This window comes from Aulonocara sp. 'chitande type north' Nkhata Bay, linkage group LG7 (assembly GCF_057382095.1).
Source record: "Aulonocara sp. 'chitande type north' Nkhata Bay isolate Kocher_YH1m ecotype deep benthic linkage group LG7, A_spYH_male_GT1.1, whole genome shotgun sequence".
In the NCBI taxonomy this organism is placed as follows: domain Eukaryota; kingdom Metazoa; phylum Chordata; class Actinopteri; order Cichliformes; family Cichlidae; genus Aulonocara; species Aulonocara sp. 'chitande type north' Nkhata Bay.
This window is the reverse complement of record NC_141350.1, coordinates 34,503,189-34,514,553: the sequence shown is the minus strand read 5'-3', so window position 1 is coordinate 34,514,553 and position 11,365 is coordinate 34,503,189. Positions and strand designations below refer to the sequence as shown.

Sequence of the window (11,365 nt, the reverse complement as noted above, 5' to 3'; positions counted from 1 at the left end):
AGTTTGAAATGTTTATTTAAAAAACGTCTTGGCTGCATTTTTAGGTAAATAGCAGCAAAAACCTTTGCTGTTTGCAAAACTCAGTAATTTTTTTGAAGAAGTAACTATATAATTAATTGCCCAACATTGGTCATTATATACTGTATTTTGCAGACTGTATTATTATTACTTCCTGTGTTAACATACTACACAGGTCATGAACAAGAATTTTTGTTTAAAATTTTCATTGTAAGTGGGCTAAAGCAGTTAATTAAAAGTAGTCAAACATAAATGCTGTAATTTGATTATTTTAATAAACTATGTAACTTGGATGCTGGCGTGACCACAGTGCACACATCTGCTGATGCTCACAGTGGTCCAAGGGACCGCTCAGGGAGTTTGTGTGTTCGCTCAGACACATGAAAAATTAGAGGGAACATTGCTCTGGAGAGGTGTATGAACAAGATAAATCTTCCCTTTGTTTCCATTTTTTTGTTACAGTTACCGATGCGTAAACATGACATCTTGTGTTATTTTTAATTTACTCGCAGGTTACTCTGACAATTCCAGGCTTAAAGCTGGAGCGATCCAAGATTAGCGAAGAACCAGACCTCTGTTACCATGACATCAGGTGGGCGACTTCATACAAGTACAGGATCCATGTAAGGGCGCTTACCTACGCATGCATGTGACCGGTGTGTGTATGAGAATACATCAGCATATCTGGAGTCAGGAATATTCTGGCAGTGCTAATATAATGTCCATGTTCCACTGTAGAATCACCAGTTAATCTGGTTAAAACTGGGGGAAATGGTCATGAGAACAGCCACACTTAAATCCAAAAAACATTTCTATGAAGTCCACTGTTTGGACCACAGGATTTTAGCTGATTTGCTTTCAGACCCTTCATAAGAATATCTGTGGTAACCATTCATCTGTTCCTCTGTCAGTTAAGGTGATTAATGAACAGGTTGTGTAGGAAAAACAGAAGTGTGGAGCCTCTGATGTAACTTCTTTTTTTTTTTTTTTCTTTTTTTTAATTTATGAGGTTGGTTCTTACTGCAGACTTAAGGGTTTAAGTTGAAGGCAGCTAAACTTCAGAGCTAATGGGGAGTCTCAGGTATTTAACCTGTAGTGTGGTTGTCACCTTGGAAGAGGTCCGTAGAGTCATTTACCCACCATAAGAATTATTCAGGCGACATGGTTCAAGGTGTGACTGCAGGTTGAATCGCCTGAGAAGGAATCTCAATTCCCTCACACTGTTCCTTTATAAATGACCCTGTATGCTATGCTGTATTCCCACTAGGTGACAGTAAAATACAATATTTCTTGTATCCAACTCCAGGCATCAACAGAGAGAACCAAAAGCAACTCATGTTAAAGAACGTCCTCGCTTTATTTGAGCAATGAGCATTAATCTAATGCAATACAAATGTGAAGAAAAACACATGCTCACTGCTGCTACAGTGCAGAGAAACGCTGACTGTGAAATGACTGATATGTGTCGCTCCAAGAAGAGAGAAACTACATGAGAAGTTTCCTTTGTCCACATGTTTAGACTGACATGCAGGAGTCAGGACTCAACAACATTTTGAGTTGTCTGTAATGTGCAAAAAACAGGAAGGGGGGGGGGGGGGGGTAAGCATTATACGCCGTTTTCACTCCTTGCACTTTACTCGATCTCATTGGAGGTTCCCACAGTGGTGCTGATCCCCATTTCTGAAGGAAAAAATTAAGTAAGCAGGAAGTTGTGACAAATCTGAAATCCTTTATTGCATGTTTTCTTTTTTTGTAGGATGTTTCAGTTTGTTTACCTGGGCAAGGTCCACCTTCCAAAATAACATCATCAATGGCAATGTCACTCCTTATTGAAGAACCCCTGATCGCTTCAAACACAATCTGGGACAAAAGGACAAATAAAGTGTTTAGATTAAGAAAGTTCAGGTCAGCAGTGGACACCCCCCCCCCCCCCCCCTTCAGTTTTATTTATGCCGTGCTAAATGACAACAACAGCTGCCTCAAGGTGCTTCAAATTGTAAAGTAAAGACCCAAGAATAATAATACAGAGAGCTATCCATCCATGTTTCAAAATTCAAGAAACTTTCTGTAAGAAAAAATACTTTTTGTGTCATTAGTGTTATTAATAATTTATTAATGTTTTTTTTGTTTGTTTTTTTTATGCTGTGTGTTATTTATTTTGAAACACCTGCAGAAATAGCTCTTCAGTTTCACTGTATTTTACAATGCACTGACAATAACAGGCACTCTGACTCTGATTCAAATCATGAACGAGTCGTTATAATAAATAATTGCAAATTAACTAAAGTCACCTGCTCTGTTTTTACCTCCAAGTTAGACTGAATTATCCTATAAATAAGCTCTAATACCGCTGCAGCACAGACCTGCACGGATGACGATCATGCAGGTCTGTGCTACATTAACAGCTCAGCGAGCAAGGCTGAGCTTAAAGTCAGAGTTTTCTGAATCATGATAGTGGCCCTTTTTTAACTTTGCTAAATCACCATGGTAACCTATGTTGAACAAATGGCCAGGTTGGGAGTACCACGTTTTCACTGATTCTTTTATTTACAGCATGTTTATGCAAGTTTCAGATTATCTGCAGAGGGAATACATTTTATATGTGCTAGGTTAAGCTCTACGTTACTAAAACCACTGAATAAAGCCAAAACTGTGGGAATGTGCATGTATTAATTTGGTGACACATGAATGTATTAGACTTATACTGATCTGCTGTTGAGTCTCTTTTACACTGTGGAACTGCAGCTAATAAAACAAATAGACTCAGGCGGTTTAAAGCTTCAGTACTTACTTTAGTAGCTAAATCACCAGGTTAACAATTTTCTGCAGCACTAATCTCTTGTCTTATTAACAGCAGTATTGAATTTTACTGTTACTATTTTTAATGTTCTTTATAGATTTTTAATCACAATTCCTACTCCACTGAATATTTTCATATCTAACCTATGAGAATGAGTTTATTTTTTTGTTTTTTTTTAGCTCCTCGTCTCAATGTGTTTATATTGTAAGATAAAGACCTTACAATATTAGAGTGAGACCTGCAACACCGAGTAAGCGCTTGGTGAATGTGGGGAGGAAGAAATCCCTTTTAAGATGAAGGGAAGTCCAACAGAGGCTGGCTCATGAAGGAGCAGTCATCTGCCTCGACTGGGTGGGGGAGTGGTGGGGAGAAAGAAGAGAGAGCAAAGGGGAGCGAAATTAATTATTGAAACTTTCATTTAGCCAAATAAAAACAGCCGAGATGTTGAAATACCCAGAACAGAGGATAAATGAGATCAAATGTGCTAAAGTTTGTTTGCAGATAAGATCCATTCACCTCGAGAGTCTTTCACTCAACGTTGTAATTTCTTGATTTTAGGTACTCAGTATATTCTGGCACACCCACGTGTGCATGCAGTCTGCACAGTGATGCGTCCAGACAGGACCAATTATACTGAACCTGCAGGCTGACAGGGGCAAAGCTGATGCTGAAGGCAGAATAGTTCAAGAGAGGATGTCGAACTGAGTTCATCTTACCGAGACTAAAGCGAGGCCCATGTTTCCATGACACAGTCTCCTATAGGCTACTTTGTTTCCTGGGCAATGACTCTGTACCACTGGTTGTGTGTGGTTTCAAAATGACAGTCTTCAGAAAGCCGTCGAACTGAAAAGAAGCCTGAAGCTATGTAAAAAAAACAAAAACATCTTCTTCTGTGCCAAATCTCAAAGACATCGAGCTGTGGAGACGAGTTTCATCACAGTGGAGTCAGAAAGACCACACTGGGGTGATTTTCTTTCCAAAAGAAAATCCCTTTTGTTATCAAAAGGAAAATATATGTTCTGCTTTTGCCTTTTTAAATTTCTCGCAGAACCACTGAGCTGTTATTTTCATGCCTGTCAGATACTGAAAATAATGTTAAAGAATAAAATTAAAGACGCATCATTTCACTTTTACATCAGGAATTAGTTTGTTATGCTGCTTAACAGCTTATGAAACATGTTATTGATTTAAGTGGTATAATGAAGAGGTAACTTAAAGTTGTTTTGTTAGCACGTTGAGCCCACTTTGATCTTTCTATCAGTGTAAATATGTTTAACTACACATTTAATCCCTGAGATATCTCAATATAAGAGAAAGAAGAGCAGTTTCAACAGCATCGGTTCTTCAGTTTTTCTACATGGTAAATATGTAAAATTACAGAAAACGTTCTTGTAGCTCATTGCGCAGACTGTCCTGGATTTATTAAGCGGTCACTTTTCTGTCATGTAATTGTTTATCTATTACTTAACTACTTTAGTTAAAATTCTAGAAATGCATAACCTCCTTCATTTTTTCTGAAGCAGTCTAGTGGGCCACACTGGAGTCTTTGCAGGGCCAATTCTGGCCTTGTATTTTTGAGGGCTAAATGAAAGCACTAAAGCATCTCAGTGACATTAAAGTGATCCTCATTTCTCAGCACGGCTTCTTAGAGAAACTGAGATCATCGCCCCTCCTCTACAGTTCTGTCCTCACGTGTTCCACAAGTGAGTTGTTTGCCAGTCAACATCCACCACCATCTTCATCTAAACTGTTTAAAATAAATTTTTCTGCATTAAGGAGAAAGTTATTTCCACTCTTGCCTGATGCTGGCTGTGACACTGGTACTCGACTTGGGCCTTCAGCCACGCGATGCTCTGCTCGCCGCTCCTCTGCCACAGCAGCTCTTCCTTTCCATATTTGTTGATGCGAACATTAAGCTGGCCTGTGCCCGACCCATACATGTGGTAGAAAAAGCTAACACAGTGCCGTCCCCTGGTTCCTCTCACAGTGCGGGACATCAGCCGGGCGTTCTGGCCGGGCAGCATCGGCGACGCCTCCAGGTGGAGGTAGTATCCTGCGGAGCACACAGTGTAGGTCAGGGGCTTATAATGACTGAAAGGATCAATTTATACAAAAGGAGAGGTGACTCACCAAGTCCCGCCGTGTGGTCCCCTCTGGGTCCGGTGTATGAGGTCGGTGTGGCCCCTCGCCTCCTCTCCCAGTCAGCAGCGTCGCTCTTCTTGTCCTGAGTGTAACCACACAACCCTGCTTCAAAATCACAGCGTCCAGGGAGAAGAGACGACAGCAGGCCTACAAGAGGAAAATCAATATGCAGAATAAGGGAAGAAGCAGGGTTCCAGCTTCTTGTTTTTAGGCTAGTAGGGTTTTTTCTTTGAAAGCAGGGTTATAAAATAAAAACATCTCTTTCTCTCTCTGTGCTTTTTTGTAGCTGTTACCCGCCACCAGCTCGCAGTCTCCAAGGCTCACGCTGATGTCATCCAAAGCCACAGAGCCACAGTCCCAGAAACTCCTGCAGGTGCTCACGAAGACCACCTGAACAACACAGGACAAACCGGTGAGTCACGAGGTGTTTACAGATTTAAAGATCGATCCCAACCAAAGACACTTTAACCATAACCCTTTGTTTGGGTTGGTGCTGGTGTGTGCGCGAGCCTCAGTTAGTCAGTCAGTTAGGACAGGAATGAATCATGAGTGAAATACTGAGCCAGTGTAGAGAAATCCTTTGAGCACCTTGCCATCTGAATGACTTTATTTTCATCACGCAGCACATGTGATGATGATGTCCTACAGCAGCAGTAAATTAAAAAAAAAACAATTTCTCCTTTTTATCTTTCCCTCTCTGAAGCATTGTCTTCATTTCTCAGTGTATTTCTTATCTATTTCTCACAGTCTTTACTCTGTCGTTCATTTTTCTTTCTTCCCCCGTATTTACTCCCATTTTCCATCATAATTAATGAATCAATTCCTTGTTTCTTGTTCCCACTTTTTCTTTTCAGTTCTGTCAGTTGCACATTTTCCCTCTTTCTCCCTCTTGTACTGATGCTTGTGCATTACAATTCTCACTTCCTTTCATTTCTTTCTTTTCCTTTTTCCCATTTTTCTATTGGTTCTTTCCTTCTTCTCTCCTTCCTGTCTTGTTCACTGCTTTCTAATCTTCAGCCCTCCATTTTTCTCTTTTCCTCCAGGAAAACGGTCAACCAGGACACACATACTTACACACACACACACATATATATATATATATATATATATATATATATATATATATATATATATATATATATATATATATAGCTCATCACTGGACCCACTTCAGTTTGCCTACCAGCCTGGCATTGGAGCGGATGATGCCGTCATTCACCTCCTACATCGTTCCCTCGCTCACCTGGAGACCGCTGGAAGCACTGTGAGAATCATGTTCTTTGATTTCTCCAGTGCCTTCAACACCATTCTTCCCTCGGTTCTGAAGGACAAGCTGGAGAACTCTGGAGTGGACCATCACCTCACTACCTGGATCCTGGACTACCTCACCGACCGACCACAGTATGTGAGGACTCAGGGCTGTGTGTCGGACAGGGTCGTCTGCAGTACGGGGGCCCCACAGGGAACGGTTCTGGCTCCGTTCCTCTTCACCATCTACACTGCAGACTTCTCCCACAATTCCACCCAGTGCTTCCTGCAGAAGTTCTCTGATGACTCTGCAATAGTCGGCCTCATCACTGATGGGGACGACAAGGAGTACAGAGGTCTGACCCAAGACTTTGTGGACTGGTGCCAGCTGAACTACCTCCAGATCAACGCCAGTAAAACCAAGGAGCTGGTGGTAGACTTCCGCAGGCACAAGCATTCTCCACTGCAACCACTGAACATCCAGGGTATGGACATTGAGGCTGTGGACAGCTACAGGTACCTTGGTGTTCATCTGAACAACAGACTGGACTGGACTCATAACTCAGACGCCCTCTACAGGAAAGGGCAGAGCAGGTTGTACCTGCTGCGGAGACTCAGGTCGTTTGGGGTGGAGGGCCCACTCCTGAAGACCTTCTATGACTCTGTGGTGGCTTCTGCTATCTTTTATGGTGTGGTCTGCTGGGGCGGCAGCATCTCTGCTGGGGACAGGAAGAGACTGAACAGGGTGATCCGAAGGGCCAGCTCTGTTCTAGGATGCCCTCTGGACCCAGTGGAGGTGGTGAGTGACAGGAGAATGGCGGCTAAGCTGTCATCCCTGTTGGACAACGTCTCCCACCCCATGCAGCAGACTGTGACAGCACTGAGCAGCTCCTTCAGTGGGAGACTGTGGCACCCACGGTGTGGGACGGAGAGATTTCGCAGGTCTTTCCTCCCCACTGCTGTCAGACTCCACAACAAAGACTTTAACTGAACAAACACACACATCCACACATGTGCAATAACACTAAGTGCAATAATCTTTTCTGGCATCGTTGTATTTTTACTCAGTTGTATATAGCATTCGTATTCTATTTTTATCTTATTGTATATTTTTATTCTATTTTATTCTACTGTATATAGTATATTATTTTATTCTATTCTGTACAGCTGTGTACTGTATTTATTCTTATTGTATTCTAATTTTTGCGTCATAACTTTTGCACTGTCCACTTCCTGCTGTGACAAAACAAATTTCCCACGTGTGGGACTAATAAAGGTTATCTTATCTTATCTTATCTTATCTTATCTTATCTTATCATATATATATATATATATATATATATATATATATATATATAAAAGAATAAACAAGGAGGTGGATATATATTTATCCAACTCCTTGTTTATTCTTTCACACATGTGTGCTTTCCCCCCACTTCCTCATAGCTGACCTTGGCAGACTGTGACGTCTGGAAGGTGACATCCGCTGCGATCCAGATTCCCCTCGACCTGTCTGCCTGAGTCCAGATTTTCTCCTGGCTGCCGTTCGCATGCAGCAGATAAACAGCCAGAGCCTGGTCCGTCTGATTGAAACCTGCATTTGCCAGAGTTATTTCTGGTTGGTGAATCATTCAGATCAGCTCCAGCAGAAGATTCACACATTTCAAATAAATGCCAACATGCAGGGAAAATATATGAATCTGTCGAGTTTCAGGGTGCAGCTCACCCCTCAAAGAGAAGTAAAATGTCAGACAGTACTTCATGTTCCCGGCTAGAGTTGGACCGATGAGGCGGCTAACGTAGCCGGAGCGTGGGCCCAGTCGGGAGTGAGCCAACAGGAAAGATCCTGGAGGGAGAAGACAGCATTTTATTTTCTTGCTAACTCTCTCTTCCTCAGAATCTGCTTGCTGTGATCGTTCCCATCACCGCTCACACCTGGTAATGATCTGCTGCTCAACTGTTTTTCAGTGGAAAACTGTGCTTTGTTTGCATGCATGGATGCTGTCGCCACGTGAAGGCAAAGAAATGTCTAAAAAGCTGACAGACCACCAAAACGCTGGCCTAAATTTCACAGCTTTGATGTTTGTTCACATCCACCGTCTAATGAGAACAATACCAGGCTGTTAATGCTCTGTGGTTCACTTGGTTTACCAGCTACAGTTCTGTGTAAAAGCCTTCATTTCTTTATGAAGGAGCCAGACTTTTTTGTATTTTTAAAAGTGGTCTTGAACAGCTTTCTGGGGGTATTTCAAAGTTTTTCTTTGACCATTGGCTGCTTTTTCACGCAGTTTTTAGTCCAATCTTTGTACCTGACAAAAGGAATATTTTGTTTGTTTTTTTTGTTTAAGCCACTTAACACTGAGATGAACCAGTGCTGTGTCTAAACATAACGAACAACTTTGCCAGTTTTAAACTCTTTAATCTTCTGGCACTTTGTTACTCGACAGGCATACAATAATATTTTTCAGACCAAAAGTGGAGAAAAGTGGAGGAAACTATCTACAGGTGATAAACAGCTAAAAGTCATGTCCTAGGAAATACAAAAAACAAATCCCCCAAACACCTGACATGGCACCTAAGAAATTCATCTGGCCTTTCACTTGATCTACACTGTTCTGTTAAGACTTATGAGTAATGGTTTCAGTGGAAGTGCCAGTCTTAAGAAAGGGAAATGAAAAACACACAATGGAGCAGAGCACTATAGACCATGGATTGGCCTTCCCAGGACCTCAGCATTATTGTAGCAATGGGGGATCATCTTTGCAGATAATGTAACAAAAGCCAACATCCAAAGGAAAACTCTCAATGCCCTCGATGTCACAAAGCTTGGAGAACTATTATCAAAGACTACTTAAAGAAATTTCAAGAAAACTCAACTACCCAGCAAACGTGCCCTCTTGGGGCCTGTATGAGGCCGCTGTGGGCAAACCCACAGTACTGGCATGAAATGTAGAGCACATCTGGGCCCACTGCGAGTAGGTGTGGATAAACCGTGGAACTAGGCAAGGCAAACCCACATTTTTCCACATGTGTGTACCCATCCAGGGCACATACCAGTTTTGCTCTTTGGGGCCTCTATGTGGGTTTTCTATGGTCAAGCCAATTATGTGTTGCCCATAGGAAACCTGGGTGATATGGTAGAATAAAAGATGTTTTACGAGTACTGGTCTGCTAGATGTTTTTGCTAACAAAAAGGATTCTTTGGTGGTGGAAAAAATCAGGACTTTCTCTCTGAGGCAGCCTCACAGTTGACCTATTCTGCTTGTATTGTTATTCTCGGACTCTAAATGCGTTTCATGATTCATGCATAATTACGTGCACATCAGCTTACCCTATTATTTGAAACTTGGGCCATTTTTAACAGTATTGTCACATTTTATATATGATAGGAAATACAGAAAAGTGTAATAAGTCCACTTTAAACAGTGGAAGTCCACGGTCAGATGTTGTTTCTCCACCTGCTCCTGTGGTGTGGTCTCCATTCCTGAATATGTTGGGCTTCACGGAGACTCTTCTCCACGGTGACTCCTTCGCCTGCTCCTGGGTGTAGAGGCAGAAACCAGACTCAAAATCACAGTTGGCGATAGAGGGGTCAAAAGTTGGCTCTGTAGAATAAATGCACAGAAACCGCAGGTTAATGTAGGATAAACACTTTTGTGGCTCCTGTTCAGTCCTTTAAACATTTGTATTCGATTTCATGTTAACATCTGTAGACCCTGTAGGATTAATCCTATATTAATCATGGTTATTTTCATCTTCTTAATCTACATGCAAACTCCCAAATTTTGATATATGAAAGACTTTATGACTTTACTGCTACTTGGATTTGGTGCTTTAAGATATTAATTAATTTAAATTCTTAAAATTTGGAGGCTTAAGATTGACCAAGTTTGACTATTTTACTGGTGACATTAGCGGTGAAAGAATAAGGGGCTTTATCTGCAGCTCACCAGTGTCTGTGGTGCAGAACTGCGAAGAAAAGGAAATATCATCAAGTGCAACACGTCCGCCACGTGGACTGTTAAACGCCACTTCAAAGACCACCTAAAGGGACATAAACAAAGTTGTAGGTCGTTATGTGTTCACACAGATGTGTTCATATTTACCTGTTAATGCACAGTAGTCGTAGTAGTTTAGTAGCAGTTTTAAGTCAAACCCCAAAAACTTTTTAAAACCAAATAAAGAACAAAAACATTTGTCAGACGAATGATGGAAGCACAAGAAGTTAAAGATAACCTAACATAGAGTCACTGCATTTAACCCTGCCCAGTTTACTGCCTACCAGAACATCTGTGTTATAGGTCATCATGTATACCTATGAGACCGCAAGCAGTTTATCAATTAATCTATCAATTAAGACTACCTTAACATAGATTACTCGTATTACTCCCTTTGTAGATACACTGGCGACTATATTACGTACACATGGAAAGAAATCCAAGTCACAGTTTAAAACAGTCACTCATTGATTGGTTTTTGTTTTTGTTTTTTTTACATTGTCAGAAACTTGTACTTTCAATTAATACTACACGACTAAAGCTACGGAACAATTAAAGATTTTAAAAGTTAAAATCCTGACTATTATGTGAATAACAGAGACGTTCAGTGAAATCCAACTCAATCATCTCTTGCATGTGGCCATAGAGACAGAGAAATATACATAAAAGATATGTAACATTTGTCAAACAATAACACAATTGATAGCACAATTAATGTTTTTTATATTTCCCCAATGACACTAGAGATGTGCTCTCCAATGTATTTTTGTTTGGATGGATGGATAGAAAAAGTGCAATCCAAATTACAAATGGAGGACTTTCACCTTCAAAGTAAAGTCAGTAAAGCACTAGGGTTTGCTTTGTGAATGTCCATGTGCCTGCCTTTTTTGTGACTGCATATACTTGTCTGCTGAGAATTAACATTTCAATGCGCCAGCTACACATGTGCTCCCAGCAGCGAACTTCAAGGGGTCTTCAAATAAGTATAAGAGCAATGACTGCTCAACCAGGTCTCCAGCTGTCTGCATTTGCAATGGACCATATCAAGGCATAAAAGTTGGGCCTCACCACTGCAACCAACACGTTTTAAAATGTGCAACTTTCCCTTTGAAGGGAAAGGTTCTCTGTTTTTTGGTTTGCAAGTTCACAATTTCTCTTC

The 11,365-nt window shown here is 41.1% G+C and overlaps 1 protein-coding gene across 1 annotated transcript in view; it reads right to left on the bottom strand.

Annotated features, from left to right (window-relative positions):
- Positions 1-654: 654 nt before the first annotated feature.
- Positions 655-11,365, bottom strand: part of LOC147325589 (MAM domain-containing protein 2-like) — a 29,984-nt gene continuing 19,273 nt past the window's right edge. The window contains exons 7-15 of the mRNA XM_086300160.1: positions 10,159-10,252; positions 9,667-9,813; positions 7,935-8,054; positions 7,660-7,802; positions 5,254-5,350; positions 4,949-5,107; positions 4,618-4,871; positions 1,794-1,878; positions 655-1,698 (exon numbers count right to left, since the gene is read on the bottom strand). Of these exons, the coding sequence (XP_086156286.1) occupies positions 1,652-1,698; positions 1,794-1,878; positions 4,618-4,871; positions 4,949-5,107; positions 5,254-5,350; positions 7,660-7,802; positions 7,935-8,054; positions 9,667-9,813; positions 10,159-10,252 (1,146 nt within the window). The 3' untranslated portion in view covers positions 655-1,651. The remainder of the gene's footprint in view (positions 1,699-1,793; positions 1,879-4,617; positions 4,872-4,948; positions 5,108-5,253; positions 5,351-7,659; positions 7,803-7,934; positions 8,055-9,666; positions 9,814-10,158; positions 10,253-11,365) is intronic.